The sequence below is a fragment of the Oryctolagus cuniculus genome, chromosome 4, assembly GCF_964237555.1.
Source record: "Oryctolagus cuniculus chromosome 4, mOryCun1.1, whole genome shotgun sequence".
In the NCBI taxonomy this organism is placed as follows: domain Eukaryota; kingdom Metazoa; phylum Chordata; class Mammalia; order Lagomorpha; family Leporidae; genus Oryctolagus; species Oryctolagus cuniculus.
In genome coordinates, this window is record NC_091435.1 from 4,001,369 (window position 1) to 4,018,346 (window position 16,978).

A 16,978-nucleotide genomic window follows, 5' to 3' on the forward strand; every position below is an offset into this window, starting at 1 on the left:
CTCGCAGACTAACACCCTGAAGCCACACCCACACCAGTCCTCCAGAGGAATTCTACAGAAAAATAGGCTTAATTCTCTAGGATTAACATCATAAGGCATGATTAGGTATTAGTTATTTCATAATGAGGACAGCTTTGAGGGAACCTACACACAGTTTGTCTACGACTTTTCTTCTTCCCTCGTTTGGCTTTAACTGGTGAGAAACAGCGTCCCCGAGGTCCTGTGTTCCTGTAGGGCAGGCGACTTCCAGCGTCATGTGGGAAGGAATCGTGTGACTCAGACTTATCGAGGGCGTGTTTACTGGTCCATGCTAACTACCGCTCAGGAAACCCAGTATCCACTTTCTGGCTAATATTTGGTAACTGATAACAGGCCTGAAAGAAAGCATTCAACAGCACTTGATGTGTCATCAAGTCCAAGATACGGAATTAACCCATCCGTCATCAGAGGGATACAGAACATGTCGTCAGATACCCACAATGGGAGCTTTGTCAGCCGCGACAAGAACGGAATCCTGGCACTTGCAGCAACGTGGGTGGGAGCGGAGGACCTCATGTTAAAAGAAACAAGCCAGGGGCTGCTCTGTGGCCTGGCAGGCTAAGCCTCCACCTATGGCGCAGGCATCCCCTATGGGCGTCAGTTCAAGTCCCGGCTGCTCCACTTCTGATCCAGCTCCCAGCTGTGGCCTGGGAAAGCAGTGGAAGATGGTCCATGTCCTTGGGCCCCTGCACCTGCATGGGAGACCCAGAAGGAGCTCCTAGCTCCTGGCTTTGGATCAGCCCAGCTCTGGTCATTGTGGTTATTTGGGGAGTGAATCAGTGGGTAGAAGACCTCTGTCTGTCTCTCTCTCTGTGTCTAATGCTTGCTCTCAAATAAATAAAATCTTAAAAAAAAAAAAAAAGATGCCAGACACAGAAAAATACCATGTTATCTTTCAGATCTGGAAGCTAAAGAAAAAAAAAAAAACCCTCAATCTGAACAGAGAATGGGGATTCCTGGAGGCTGAGGGACTGGGGACAGAGCCAGGTTGGACAATGGGAGGGTGACCGGGGTTAGGCGGAAGGGATGCACAGCTGATGTCACGCAGCACAGGGGGGCGGGGAGACGATCTCCCGGACACTTGTGAGCAAACACCAGGAGGGAGCTCCAGCTGAGTCTTCAAAACTCAGAGGCGAAACGCCATCACCCTGATTCCTCAGTAGGCATCAGGAACACGTATTGAAGTGCCGCCCCGTACCCCAAACCTAAGTACAGTCATCGCCAAATTGAGATCAAGAGTGGCCACCCGCGGCTGCCGCCACGCCCAGGTCTCCGGTGGGCGCGGGAGCCACTCACCTGCGCAGGAGCTTGCCGCGAAGCCCACCCTCCTCCGAGCTCGGTCGAAGACGACGTAGAAGCCCTCCATGACGGTGGCGCCGATCACCAGCGCGTTGGTGGAGGGGGAGATGCCGAATCTGTAGCACTCATAGTTCAGGCCGGCCCCCACCATGGGCTGGATGTAGAGCTGCGGGGGGAGGACAACCGGGGGACACCGTGAGCCGGGCGAGGTCCAGCACGAGCGAGGCGCAGCGTGCGCCCACCCCTCCCAGGGGACAGGCGGGGCCCCGGAAGAGGCAGGCTGATTTGTCTGTGTCCAGCACGCAAGGGAAGCTGGGGTCAGCCCTTGTGCAAGGCACAGACACACGGTGACACACAGGGACCACTTTAACTGTACACGGCTTACATGTCCATCGATTCATCTGTCCCCTCGTCGGCTCACCCATCGTCTGTTAGTCTGTCCATCAGTCCCTTCACCCACCCACCCACCCTCCCATCCAACGACCCACCTACCCACCAGTCTGTCCATCAGTCTGTCCATCCATCTGTCCATCCAGCCACCCACCCATCCATCACCTACTCACCAGTCTGTCCATCAGTCTTGTCCATCTACGCATCCAACTACCCATCCAACCACCCACTCAGCATCCAGCCACCACTCACCAGTCAGTCCATCATCCGTCCATCCATCCATCCATCCATCTGTCCGTGCACCCGCCCATCGACCCGCCCGTCTTCCCAGCAGTCACTTGTCAAGCACTCGGTTCAATGCCAGCGCTGCCCTCGGTATCAGGGCACAGTGACGGTGCCACACCTCCCGGTTCCTCTGAAGCGGCCCCTCTCCGGGGGAGCAGGTGAGTAACTGTGAGGGCCCGTGCCAGCGGGCGCAGCTGACGCCCCCCACGCTGGGTCTCTGTCTTCGTGGCCTCGGAGAGGACGGCTGCCCCGCCTCCTCCCTCGCCTGCTGCCCCTCGGCACCTGCACCGCAGCTGCTTTGCCTTCGGCGTCTGCAGCCCCACAGCACGCCAGGGCCTCCGTCCCTGGGCCCCTGCCGCAGTGGGTCCCGGAGACACACACGCACACACGCACACCACACCTGCACCACATGTACACACACGCACACACACACACCACACCTGCACCACACACACCACAGAGACACAACCACACCACACACACCACATGTATACCATACACACAAGGTATACACCACACACATATGTACTATACACACGAAATATACACCACACACATACACAACTACACACACCACATGTATACCATACACCACACACATGTGTACTATACACATGAAATACACACCACACACATACACAACCACACACACCACATGTATACCATACACCACACACATGTGTACTATACACATGAAATATACACCACACACAAACCACACACACACCACATATATACCATACATATGGCATATATACCACACACACCACATATATACCATATACATGAAATATACACCACACATCACATATACATCACAGAGGCACAACCACACCACACACATGACATATATACCACACACACAACCACACTACACACGACATATACACCACACACACACCACACACAGAACCACAGCGCATACACACCACATGTACATCACACACAACCACACACACACCACATATACACATCACATATGCATCAGAGACACAACCACACCATAACACACGACATATGTACCACACACACACAACCACACACGCATCACATATACACCACAAACAACCACACCACACATATATAACAAATATATACTACACCATGTATACACCACACACACACACACAACCATAGCACACACAAACCACACACACACCATACACCACATATACCACATACACACACCGCCTTTGAATGTTCTAATCCATAAGAAAACACACACAGTTATCGCAGGGCACCTGGTGCTGCGACCCCAGGACCACCGGGCTCCTGTCTCCCACGCGTCACCCTGGCTGTGCCCTGGGGGACTTGCTTGGGACGGAATCCCAGACTGGCCTTTTTGTGACAATGTCAGCCAAGACAGAGACCTGGCTCTCCTGCACACACAATGCTGCCCACCCATCACTGCCCGCGCCCGGAGGGTCGCAGGCGGGGGCCCGGCCAGCATCTTCGTCGGCTGGGAGCCCGTGGCTGCCCTCAACGTTAGTAAGAAGCTGCTGGGCGGAGTCGTGCCGACAGTGACAGCAGCACGTGGAGCCTGTGTGCCCAGGCGTCTCCCGCCCCTCTCTACGGCCTCACAGGACCACAGCAGGCAAAGGCTACGTGGGAAACCAGGAATACGGCGGGGAAAGCGGCACACTTGTAGGAACCAAAAGTGTGAACACAGCAAAGTCAACCCAGACCAGCACCCCCCACCCCGGGTTCCTAAGGGAGATTGACTATGAATGCATATGCAGATATGCAAATGAAGGGGCTGCTCCTTCACCCCTCTCCCGCATGCGCCAGGTGCCCAGCCTTCCGCTCCGAGGGCCCGCCCCGTTCTGCCCTGGACACCGACAGTTCTCCCGAATGCCTGCTCACGCCACCACTTCATAGCGGCCCCGGCTCTGCATGCAGCCTTAGGCCACGTGTCGTCTGGCACACGCGCCCAGCGGGGCGGTGACATGCGTTACAAACCACAAGGAAGAAATGATGTCCCAGCTCGCTGGCCAGCCGAGCATAATTTAATCATCAAAAGCGCATTCTTTCTTTCTTTTTTTTTTTTTTTTTGACAGGCAGAGTGGACAGTGAGAGAGACAGAGAGAAAGGTCTTCCTTTGCTGTTGGTTCACCCTCCAATGGCTGCTGTGGCTGGCGCACTGCGCTGATCCGAAGGCAGGAGCCAGGTGCTTCTCCTGGTCTCCCATGGGGTGCAGGGCCCAAGCACTTGGGCCATCCTCTGCACTCCCTGGCCACAGCAGAGAGCTGGCCTGGAAGAGGGGCAACCGGGACAGAATCTGGCACCCCAACTGGGACTAGAACCCGGTGTGCCGCCACCACAGGCAGAGGATTAGCCTATTGAGCCGTGGCGCCGGCCCAAAAGCGCATTATTTCAAAGAGGCTGGAAACATCACCCTAACGCCAGGGCGTGCAGTGGCACTCATCCAGGGATCGTGTGTTCTCCTGGAAATGTTGCCGGTGAGGATTACCGCTTCTCTCTTAGAGTCAGAGAGATGGACAGGCGCGGGGCTCGGTGGTTTGCTCAAGACGCAGCGTGAGCCAAGGGCACAGCCTGGCACGTAACTCAGGCCTCCCGCACCCAGCACGCGAGTCCCCCGTGGGGCCGCGTTTCCCTTGAAGCTTTCTGTCCTACGCAGCAGCATGGTGGGTGGGAGGGACCCGGATGGAGGGAGGACGGGGGCCTTCGTGCCGGGGGTCGCGAGCAGCAGCAGGAGCAGCGTGGAGCAGGGTAACAGGAAGTCAGCGCGGGAGGCTGGACGAGTAGGGGGCGGGGAGGGGTTGGGGGTGGACAGGCCGTGGGAGGGGGCATGGGAAGCCAGGCCTAGGCCAGGAGCTACACCCTGGGGACCCACTGACTTCTCGCAGCAGGGGAGCTGAGCCGTGGCTGAGGGAGATTAGTGTGACAGCAATTCTGAACAGGACAGAGTGGGTACACAGACGGCACCCCGAAGTCCCAGGGGGACTTGAGACGCACGGACAACACCTTGGGGTCCAGGGGAGGCGGTGACAGCAGACAGGAGCCAGGGCATGGGGAATGGGGGTGGGGAGACCAGACTGCGGAGGGCACAGTCTCTGTGTTCAGCACTGTAGAAAGATAACGATCACGCCCAGGGCAGTTTTAGTCTTCAGAGACACAGAACAGGAGACAGGTGAGTTGAGGGGGCTGTGGCAGCCATCCTGTAGCCACGCCCTTTGTAGGCTGGCTCCTCCCCCTGAGGGGGGGCGGTCTCAGTGCCCAGCCGGTGACCCTGGGTTGGCCTTGAGCTTGGCGGGCAGCACCATGGAAAGGATGGTGGCCGTTCTTGTCCCTCCCAGACCCTGGTACCATGTGGGGGTCGGCCGGGCTGCCCGCTGTGTGGGTGACATTCTGCACCCCAACACGCCCCTGGCTGAGTGAGGAGCACAGCCGTGCAATGGGTCTGCAACACGGGGTGACGCGTGCTCCCCGGGAAGCGCTCACGCCAAGTGCGTACCTGCGGCAGAATGGTGATGCGGAAGGAGCGGCTGGAGTTCTCGTCCCTCAGGTAGATGGAAATCTTGGGGAAGTAGGACCAGGGCGTCTCCGAGTTCGTCCAGCACGCCAGCTGGGACCCCGTCCAGAAGCCGTCTGAGAATTCCGGAATCTAGGCAGAACGAGACGCCGGAGCATCGGCGCCAGCCCGGCACATCCACAGGAAGCCGCGCCTGGCTGGCTCGGTGCCCTTGCTGGAGCCCTCGGGGATAAAGGCTGCTTGGTGTGCACAGAGCGGGGCCCTGTTGGAGTGAGGGTGCAGGCAGAGTGACCTGCGCTGACCGACGCCGTGGGGGCGACATCACCCCCTCGCTTTACTACGGGGAGTCCAAAGCACAGAGAGGCGCAGCCACCTGGCCCAGGGCACACAGCGGTGGGCGATGGCCCTTTAGGAACAAGAACAAATTCCAAACATGGCCCTCAAGGCCCTTCTGGGCTCAGCTGCCCTCTGAATTCCCTGGGCCCAGCAGAGCCCCAGTGTGAGCCCTCTGCTCTTCTGGAACATTCTGTCCTCTGGATAGCAGCTCAGGCACCTCTTCCTCCAGGAAGTCCTCCCTGACTTCCCAACACAACAAGACTACACTTTCATGCATAGCTCGTGGCCTTCCTGCTGGTGGCAGGCGGCAAGTCATACTTGCTGGGTGACTCACTTCTGTTTCCTGCACTGGACTCTAAGCCCTTGGAAGGGCAGAGGGGTCCTCTCCTGTCCATGTAGTCCTCACATGTAGCACCCAGAGACCCAAGAAATGCCCGTGGGGAAACGCATGGCTTCCAGGGACACCAGGTGGCCGCCAGCACAGGATGCACCTGCTCCTCCCCTCAGGGCAGTGCCGTCTGCCCCCAGCCCGGCTGCGGAGGCTGTGAGTTCAGGGGACCTGCGAGGCCCCCACAGGAAGTCCTGTGCAGAGTAGGCCCTGGCAGAGCTGGTCTGAAGTGGCTCCTGTAACCCAGCCCCCGGCCCCTGGGGGCACAGCCGGGAGGAGCTGTGATGGGGCAGGGGTTGTCTGTCCAGGGAGCCTCCCTGGGGAAGGAGCAGGGGGGTCATGGCAGGGGCGGGCACAGCCCAGATGCTAGGTGGACCCTGCGGGGGTGGGTGGGCACAGCCCAGATGCTGGGTGGACCCTGCGGGGGTGAGCGGGCACAGCCCAGATGCTAGGTGGACCCTGCGGGGGCAGGCACAGCCCAGGTGCTGGGTGGACCCTAAAGGGGGGCACAGCCCAGATGCTGGGTGGACCCTGCGGGGGCAGGCACAGCCCAGGGTGCTGGGTGGACCCTGCCCGCTGGCCGACGTGGGTCACGGCAGGGGAAGATGGCGCTGAGGGTGAGAAGGGAGGCGAGATGAGGCTGGGTGGGCAGCGGGTGCTGTCAGTGACCCAGCCCTTCATGTGTCAGGGGTCAGGGTGTGAGCAGGGCGTCCACGTGGACGTGTGTGTGTCTCCTTAGCTTGGAGTCCTTGGAGGTCCAGGGGACGGGCCTGGGCTGGACACGGCCCCCCGAGAGTCACAGGCAGGGCTGTGGACGCAACAGCACAGGGGTCGTGCAGAAGAGGGGCCTCGGCCCAGCCAGAGGAACAGGCTGGCGAGGGAGACCCCACAAGGAGGGGCACGGGCAGGGGGCGTCCGGGGGGTGGGCACGCGGCATCACAGGAGTCCAGGGGCCGACAGCAAGGAGACAGGAAGCTGGGGTCGGCGAGAAGCGAACAGAACGTTGGGTGCCACTGGGTGACCTGGGCACAGCCACCTACCGAGTACGGAGCAGGTGCTGGGTGCTACCTTGCTGGGGGCTACCACGGGAGTGGGGAGACGGCGCCCTGCCCGTTCACCCACCACGCTCACTGCCACGCTGCGCTGACTGCTTTGCAAAGTTCCTAATGCCGGCGCTGGTATGCTTTTGCTTTCCAAAAATGCAAAGTCGAGGGGAGCTCTTCACGGCGAGCTGGTGAGAGGTTGCGGGGGGCGGGGTCATTGTGCTGGACTCGGTGAAGGGCAAAGGGTGGCCAGGCCCACAGTGAGCACGGGGCTCCAGTGCCAGAGTCCGGCCAGCTCCCGTGTGCAGACAGCAGGGGGCTCCGGGGAGACAGGGGACTGGCCAAAGTGGCACAGCTGAGTCGGACGGCTGACTTACTGCCCCAGAGCCGTGCTGCTTACCTGGGAGTCTGGAGCCAGAGCCCTGGCGCCCGTGACCCCGTGTGCACCTGCACGCCCTGCCTTGCCCGATATGCAGGCTCCTTCCCACAAACCGCTACCTTGGAGAATCTCATGTGCACAACCCGTGCCTGGGGCACAGCCCCACATCTGCATGGCCCTTCCAGCCTCAGCTCGAAAGGTGACCCAGGTCCGAGAGCCATAAGCCCGGCAGATAAAAGAATTGGTGCATCGCTGGCCCACGCGACAACTGGCGAGACCCAAGACCAGCAGCCTCCCGGGTGTGTCTGCCTGGCGCAGGCCCCGGGTGACATCGCAAGGTAACTCGAGATGCCGCAAACGAATCTGGCCCTGGTGGTTCTCTCACCCCGGCGGTGGCCGTGGGGCAGCCGGGCGATGCGGTCAGCAGTGCGCAGGCCGTCAGCCCCTCCGCGGAGGCCGGGCTGCCCAGCGGCTGGCGGGGGGGTGGGGGGGAGGTCGCAGGCTGCAGACACAGCCTCGGCTCACTCGTGAAACACTCACAGCTCCGATGGGGCGACTTCCGGAACACGGAGCTCGCAGACACCCGTGTGCATCTTTACCATTTACGAGACCGGCATATGGCTCCTTATTTTAAGGATGCTCTGATTTTTAACAACATTCTAAATTTAAGGTTCAAAAAACTGGATCTGCCTTCTTTTTTTTCTGATTCAGCAGATATTGCAAAAGAGAGAGAGGTTGGCTCTGGCTTCCTACAGTGGCTGCTCCCAGCCGCGGCCCTGAGAGCCGCTGGTGCCGAGGGCCTGCTGGTCAGCCCCGCCCCCACCCCCCACCCCACGCTGCTGATTTGCTCTGCTGATTTGGGTGCTAATCTTTGCACAGCACGCGCTCTCTTGCTCTCTCTCTAAATACATATCTATTTATTTGAAAGGCAGAATTACAGAGACAGGGAGAGGGCGAGAGAGAGAGAGAGAGACAGAGAATGAATCTTGCATTCACTGGTTCACTCCCCAAATAGCTGCAACAGCCAAGGCTGGGCCAGCCTGAAGCCAGGAGCCAGGAGCTTCTTCCGGGTCTCCCAGGCGTGTGCAGGGGCCCAAGCACTTGGGCCATCTTCCGCTGCTTTCCCAGGCGCATTAGCAGGCGCTGGATTGGACGTGGAGCAGTCAGGACTCGTACCGGCACTCGGATGGGACATCAGTGTCGCGGGCAGCTTAACCCACTGCGCCACAGCACCGGCCCGCACCGCGGCACTGTCAGACTGGGCCTGTTCGCTGCAGGTGGACCAGAGCCTCTCGCGCGTCCCGTGCTCCTGCTGTGAGCTGGGACAAGGCAGCCACCGTGTGTTTTCCTGTGCAAGGCCTTGGAGTTCTGCCACCCCCGTGGGCAGTGGGATGAAGGCTTCGTGCGGGAAACACTTGACTCTGGTGGGCCTGCGTGGGGCTCCTGAGTGCAGAGGTGTTGGGGAGATGCCTGAGAAGCCCAAAGTATGGTTTTTCTCCCCCAGGAAGTGGCAGAAGCTCCGTGGCTGGGGTGGAAGTGCTCTTTGTACTGCCCCCAGGCATCCTACCCCAAGCCCCCCACGGGCCACCAGAGCCGAGGGAGGCTCCCGGAGGGCTGGACCCCACTCCCAGGCCCCTGGGCACAGCCTGGTACAGACGAGGCTGACTCGGACTGCCCTGGCCCCCTGCTGCCTGGACCTGCTCTGAGAGTTGGGGTCCCACTCGGAATGCCATCAGCCCGGTCCCCCAACCACATTGTCTCAGAGCGTGGGCACCAGCAGACATCAGACTGGCCACTTGGCTTTGTCTTCTGTGGAAGAAATCACGGTGTCAGCTACAGGGGTTCTGGTGCCCGAGAGCATGGATGAAGGCCAAGGTCCCGTAGGTTTTTGGGTGCCTTGTTTTAAAGGCCAGAAGTCAATCAGTCATTCAATATATCTATCGATCTATATATTTACGATTGATAGATTTGAAAGTTGGGGTGCAGACAGAGCTTCCCAAGCACTTTTTCTTATTTTTTTTCAGAAATATATGCTTGATGTACTGCTTAGAGCCTATTAGTGAGAGTTTTTTTCTCAGATTAAAAACAACAACAACATGAACTAGATAATTCTAAAACATTGCATGTGCAGATCCGAGGTCTCTGGGGTCAGAACGAAGGCATGATTTGCTTACTAACATCAGAGGGTGAGACTAACTTACTACGTAATGGCTAAGAAAAGGGAAACCTCACTTCACCGTCTCCAGGGAGAGTCACGGTGTGGACAGCACCAGGACACACAGGGAGGCTCCCGCCCACTCGCACCCAAGCCCGTGTCACCCGGGCACCCGGCACTCACCAGAGACGTACGGGCCACGCCTTCCACCACGGCATCAAACACCTTCTGTGGCAGGCGCAGCAGTGTGGTGCCGCTGTCCACGATGGCCTTGTCTGCGTTGTACTAGAAGGGGCGACACAGGAGGGGACAGGGCGGTGAGTGACAGCGGCTCTGTATGTGCACGCCCCGCCCCCGCCCCATCACCCAGCGCCTGGTGTCTGCTGACCCGGGCAGCCGCGGGCAGCTCTTAGCTGCAAGTCCGCTCACATCGTCAGAGGTTGGCACCCGGATCTTGCTTCCAGCCCAACAGCCTCTCTTCCCAGACACGGAGACGGAAGCCCAGGAAAGGGAAGTGACGTAAGCTGAGCCTGCAGCCAGCCCCAGGCAGAGCTCTGTCCTTACTCAAATTCTCAAGAAACCCCTCGCGGGGCAGAGGGACAGTCCTCTGTCTTCAGAGGTTGAAGTGGAATGTTGAGGGGTGGGCGTCGAGGCGCAGCAGGTAAAGCCACCGCCTGTGACACCGGCACCCCACGTGGGCTCTCCACTTCCCATCCAGCTTCCTCTAATGGCCTGGGAAAGCAGCGGAAGGTGGCCCTGGTGCCACGTGGGAGATCTGGATTGGAGAACCAGGCGTCTGGCCTTGGCCTGGCTGTCACGGTCACCCGGGGAGTGACCAGCAAACAGAAGAATTCTCTCTCTCTCTCTCTCTGTAACTCTGCCTTTCAAATAATAATGATAAAAAGCCCCCTAGAGTGGTGGTGAAGACAGAGGCTCCCTCGAGTGCCCAGGACCGTGTGTGCCACATGCAAGCAGACGTGCAGTGAGCCGTGTGGACACAGGGAGCTGAGATCTGACCACAGCCGTCCACTCCTACCCCTGCGGCTCGGGCAGGCTGCGCACAGCGTCAGAGCTGTGGCTGGGGGAAGCTGAGGAGCGCTTCAGTTTTATTTTGCTTGTTTTTAGGCCTCCTCTGTCCAGCTCCGTTTAAATAAACCTGTGAATGCCACTCTCATAGGGTCACACCAGGAGAATGGTGAGAACCAAGCTCCACACAGCCCTCACTCGTCTTCCTCAGGACGTCACAAAGTGTGTGGAAAATAGGATCAACAGATAAGGTTGTTTTGGTGCAAAAAAGAATCTGAGGGGCCAGGGCCGAGGGGAGCCTATTAAGCTGCCACTTGCAACGCCGGCAGCCCACGTGAGCATCAGCTTGAGGCCCGGCTGCTCCACTTCCGATCCAGCTCCCTGCTGATGCAGCTGGGCAAGCAGCAGAGGACGGCCCAGGTCCTCGGGCCCCTGCACCCACGTGGGAGACCCGGATGGAGTTCCAGGCTCCTGGCTTTGGCCTGGCCCAGCTCCAGCCTTTGCAAATATTTGGGGAGTGAACTAGTAAGTGGGAGATCTCTCTGTCTCTCCATTCCTCTCTGTAACTCTGCCTTTCAAAAAAATGAATATATAAACCTTTTTAAAAGTTATCTATGTAATTATCTATGTAATCTATGCATACAAGGGGTCTTGAAAAAGTTCATGGAAAAATGTATGCTATGAGAAAAACTGCATGGATTTCGAAGTTTTAAAAAATATTTTTTATTTAGTTGAAAGGCAGAGTTACAGAGGAGGAGGAGGAGGAGGAGGAGGAGGAGGAGGAGGAGGAGGAGGAGGAGGAGTGGGGGAGGGGACGGGGGAGAGATCTTCTAACCATTGGTTCACTCCCCAAATGGCCGCAATGCTGAAGCCAGGAGCCAGGAGCTTCTTCCAGGTCTCCCACATGGGTGCAGGGGCCTAGGCACTTGGGCCACCTTCCACTGCTTTCCCAGGTGCATTAGCAGGGAGCTGGATTGGAAGTGGAGCAGTTGGGTCTCGAACCAGCGCCTACATGGGATGCTGGTGTCACAGACGGAGCCTGTGATGCCATGACACCAACCCTCAAATTGTTTTTGGGACCAAAATAAGCTCACCTTTTAATTCCACTTTTCCTATGCTAAATTTACCCTATTAAGACAAGTGGTTGAGAAGAAGCAGTTTTGGGGGTGGGGTGGGTTGGGGTGTGGATGGAATCCATCGGTTTAAATGGTCACACAGAAGGCCCTGTCTCTTCCCACACAGGGAGCCTGGGATTGATCTCGGAAAGTAATGCAGTTCTGACTTCCTGCTGATGAGCTGTGCTGTCTCAGGGGCCCAGGAGTGCACACACGTGCACACATACACATGTGCACACATGCACACACACTCACACACGTGTACACACACACACACACGCACTCACACACACACAGCAAGACCCCAGGTCGGATACCTCTCTGCAGTCCAGGTTCAGGCTCTGGCCTCACACACACACACACCACACACATGCACACACACACTCACACACATGCACACACACACACGCACACACACACACACTCACACACACACAGCGAGACCCCAGGGCGGATACCTCTCTGCAGTCCAGGTTCAGGCTCTGGCCTTACACACACACACTCACACATGCACACTCACACACATGCACACTCACACACACACACACTCACACACACACACAGCGAGACCCCAGGGCGGATACCTCTCTGCAGTCCAGGTTCAGGCTCTGGCCTCACATGCACACACACACACACACTCACACACACACTCACACACACACACTCACACTCACACACACACACAGCGAGACCCCAGGGCGGATACCTCTCTGCAGTCCAGGTTCAGGCTCTGGCCTCACATGCACACACACACATGCACACTCACACACATGCACACACACATGCACACTCACACACATGCACACTCACACACACACTCACACACACAGGAGACCCCAGGGCGGATACCTCTCTGCAGTCCAGGTTCAGGCTCTGGCCTTACACACACACACTCACACATGCACACTCACACACATGCACACTCACACACACACACGCATAGTCACACACACAGCGAGACCCCAGGGCGGATACCTCTCTGCAGTCCAGGTTCAGGCTCTGGCCTCACATGCACACACACACACACACACTCACACATGCACACTCACACACATGCACACACACACACGCATAGTCACACACACACAGTGAGACCCCAGGGCGGATACCTCTCTGCAGTCCAGGTTCAGGCTCTGGCCCCCAACCTCCAGCTTCAGGATTTCTATCTGGTAGTACCACTCCTCCTTAATCGGGGTATACCAGATGTCCCCTTTGTACAGACTCGGTTCAATTCCACCCAGGACCTGGGAAGGCAAATATTTACAGGTGTAAGAGAAAACCCCACAGGTTCCACAGAGAGGCCGAGCCGTGAGGGGCCCCTCCCTGGATGCACTTCCCTGGGCTGGGCTGGGACAAATGCGAGGCACGCAGGCGAAGCAGGGGCCGCTGCTGGCCTGCCTCCGAGGGCGGCGTCCGTCCATCACCTAAAGGCCGCGCGTCCTCAGAGCTGGACACCTCCCCCAGGAAACGCTGTGGAGCAGCCAAGCCCACGGAGCCACGAGGGTCAAGAGAGGGGAGCAGAGGGCGGGGCATCCCTGTGCAAACCCGCAGCATCACCCCCCCTCCCCACAGGGGCCAGGCTGCCTCCCTCAGGAGGGGGGTGAGGAGCCTGGAGCAGCAGGTGGGAGCAGGGGTGGAGGTGGTCTCTGCCCCCCGGGTCCCTTCCCGTGCACTGCTCCTGTCACCTCCTTCAGACGTCTGAGTGCTGGGGGCCTTGAGTATGTAGAAGGAAACACCATTGCCATGCACTGTGTGCACACGTGTGGGGGGGGGGAGGGGGAGGGGGGAAGGGAGAGGGAGGAACAAAGGAGAGGATGTGTCTCTCCACCCAGTGTGTCCACCAACCCAGGTGAGACCAGCCAGGCCTCCTGTTCCCCATCTGCCCCTCCCCCACCCAACAGAAAGCCACCCCTCCCTCCAAAGGTCCCGGGTAAGGGCCGAGAGCCGTCCCTCCAGGCGGCCGGAGGACTCAGCGCCGTAGCGGCTGAACGCACTGCTCTCCAGCTGTGGAAGCCCCTACGGGCAGGGTTATCAACCCCCGCGCTTCCTCCGTGTGCTTACGCGCCCAATGCCTCTGAGCAGGTCGTTGGCGACACGGAAATAAACCAGCCCCGCGTGTTTGTGATTTTTCGTCCCCTTTAAGACTAAAAGATACCCACAAGACTACCTCCGTTGGTACCGGATCCGGCCACCGGCAGGCCCGCCCCGCACATCTGCATGGAGAACACGTCGGGGATTCTCGCCTGCGCCACCAGGGAGTCAAAGAACGTCTCCAGGGAGCTGGAGGGCTGCGGAGGGCGACAGAGAGAGAGAGGGCGTGGAGCAGGGTGACCCCGCGCAGGCAGCACGGGCGGCACCCCTGGTCTCTGTTCGGGAGAAGGGAGAAGCCCCTGTATCATGGTTCGGGTTTCCCCTGGGCTCTCTGGCTAGCCTGGGAGCGAAGTTAAACAAGGCTGATGAGCACGAGAGAGGCATGCGGCTTTGTTAAAATCTGGAGGCACCTGCACATCGTGCCCGGGGTGGGGGTGGGGACTGAGGGGGAGGCAGGACCCTTTCACACGTCCCAGAAAGAAAATAACCCGAGGAGCGATGGCCAGGGACGGCGCCTTCCAGGGATGCCGCTAAGACGGTCGTGCAGGTGCACAGGGCACCCAGGGCAGCCCCAGCGCAGGCCTCTGGGGCCGGGGCGAGGGGGGCGCCCCTGTGGCTCGCCGCGTGGAGGAACAGCCAGGCCAGTCCACGCCTTCTGCGGCTGCAGCCTGAGACAACCCACAGGCACCGGGCATGCGCCGCCACGGCCTAGTCCCGCTCGGCGTCTCCTGCTGCCCAAGAAACCGCGCGTGATGGCGGTGCGGATTCAGAAATCTCCCGTGACGCGCCTCCTGCCTGGTACTTTTCCTCTGGCCACAGCTCTGCTGGAACAACAGGAGGCGGAGGTGCTGACCGCGGATCAGGCGTGCAAGTGGGTCAGGGCGGGCCACGGATCCTCATCTGCGACACCGCGGGGCCTTTCCAGGCTGCCGCCGCACTTCCATGCCTCTGCAGGCGCCGCTCCCACCGTGCACACAGGCGGCGGCTCGCCCAGGGGCACAGTCCGCCCCAGACCAGGGACAAGCGCCGCCGGGCCGCCGAAACCTGGCCCTCGGACCGGCGGTGCTCAGGGACAGTGAGGAATCAGCTTCTCCCACTGCCGCGTCACGGTGGAGCCGGTTTGCCCGGCCCCTCCCTCGGCCACAGCTCCGCATCCGGACTGGGACCTCGGGAAGGGGAGGGGGAGGCGGCGGCGGCAGCGCAGGTGCTGGGGTCCTGGAGCAAGTTGGCGCCACACTTGCGTGTAGGGTCCGGGCTGCACACCTGGGGGTGCTGGCGTGACCCACCAGTCACCGCGTGTCCCCAGGGGCTGGCGAAACCTCCCTCAGCTGCAGGAGCATGGATGCCACAGGGTCCTAAGGCCATTTGGGAGGGCTGGGACCCTGGCGGAGGTGGGGGGGTGGGGGTGGGGGTGGGGTCTTCCGCAGGCACGGTGCGCATGCGCACAGAGCTCAGCCTCTGCAGGGTGCCAGCACCAGCCACGTGCACCGCCTGTGGGGGACGCTTTGTATTCGGGTCAAGGAGGGACACACAGCCCCCGCTTCAGGCCGGCGGTCCACAGTAAATGCCCAGGAACAACCGCCCGGCTGCACCCTGGCTGGCCCTGGGACTCGGGCCTGCGGCTTTCTCAGCAAAGTTGGGGTCAGGACAGCCCCTCGCAGCTGCTCCGTCCACACGGAGAGCCCTGCCCGCGGGAAGGGCCCTGGTCCTGCTCTGTGCAAGCCTCTTCCAGGAGCGTGCGCCTCAGGGCCCCGCGGGTGGGCTGACGCACACACTCCAGGACCACCGCCCAGTGCTCTGGCCAAGCTGCCCCAGCCCCAACCGCGCTGTGGGTCCTGCGTCCAGCCACTCTCTCCTTCCTGCAAATCCTGCTGTCTCCTCAAACCCTGGGGGTCGGGAAGCCAATGGTCAGTGACCTTGGAGCTTCACAGATGAAGAGGTGACAGGTCATGGGGAGAATCGGGACCCCTCCCCTAAGAGAAGCCCAAAGCTTTCCAGGGTAGGAAGTGCAGGTAGTCCGGTCGGGCTAAGACTTCTGCATCATTAGCATAAGAGGAGCCACCGTTGGTACTGACGACCAAGGGCTCAGGCGCTCCCCCCCCCCCGCCCTGGCTCTGCAGCCAGGGGCTCTGACTTGGGGGGGGGGTGAACCTGTCTGCCCCTCAGTCTCCAGGACACTAATGGGGAGAACACAGCCTTGCCAATGCCCGCCTCCCGGGAAGGCTCGGGCGCTGAGTGACCGGGACCCCCCTGGCTCCCAGGGCTGTGTCTGAGGCTCTGGCCCCTGTGAGCCAAGGGCGGTGGGGGGGACTCCCCTGTCCACTCCTCACCCCATATCACTCGCTAACAACCTGGGGCCGGGACAAACGCTCCCTCTGTGTGGGGAACGAGGCCTCCCTGTGGATGGGGTGCCCCGGGGTGGGGAAGGGTTCCCCCTGCACACTCTCCCTCCTTCCACACTGAGCTCCAGCTGAACAACGAGGCCAGGGTGTGGCTCCCAGGTTCAAGGCCAGCACAGGTGGCTTCCCTCCGCCCTTCTCAGGTGCACACAAACCTGCCTGTCCCCAGGAGCCCCAGGCACACCCTGGCGGCTGATCCCGCCTGCCTCTGGCAACTGTCTCGTGGAAAGTCCCCGCCCACCTCCCTCCTTTGCACACCAACATTATTCACTGTGGGTCAGCCCCAAGTACAAACAGTTGGCGAACATCTGATTCTGCCTGTTTGTGGACACTCTGATGCAAGGGCCAGGAGTCCACCATCTCTCCCCGGCTCATTGCTACGTGGAGTTTCAGGCGTCTCCTGGGGTGACGAGAAAGCTGCAGGAAGTGCCGGTGGTCTGAGGGCGGGACCTCTCCCTGTCAGTCTCCCAGGGCTGCCCGCAGGCCCCGCCTCTGTGCAAACACTGAATTTATTATGTTTACTTTGACTCCTATCCCAGG

The 16,978-nt window shown here is 59.7% G+C and overlaps 1 protein-coding gene across 3 annotated transcripts in view; it reads right to left on the bottom strand.

The window, feature by feature from the left end:
* The window catches only part of BACE2 (beta-secretase 2), an 85,388-nt gene that overhangs the window by 22,197 nt on the left and 46,213 nt on the right, over positions 1–16,978 (bottom strand). The window contains exons 3-7 of one of the 3 annotated variants that reach the window (XM_070073148.1): positions 14,116–14,236; positions 13,058–13,192; positions 9,991–10,092; positions 5,489–5,638; positions 1,336–1,504 (exon numbers count right to left, since the gene is read on the bottom strand). In XM_070073148.1, the coding sequence (XP_069929249.1) occupies positions 1,336–1,504; positions 5,489–5,638; positions 9,991–10,092; positions 13,058–13,192; positions 14,116–14,236 (677 nt within the window). Of the gene's footprint in view, positions 1–1,335; positions 1,505–5,488; positions 5,639–9,990; positions 10,093–13,057; positions 13,193–14,107; positions 14,237–16,978 lie in introns of all 3 variants that reach the window. The other 2 variants (XM_070073147.1, XM_070073149.1) reach the window with 2 other exon arrangements.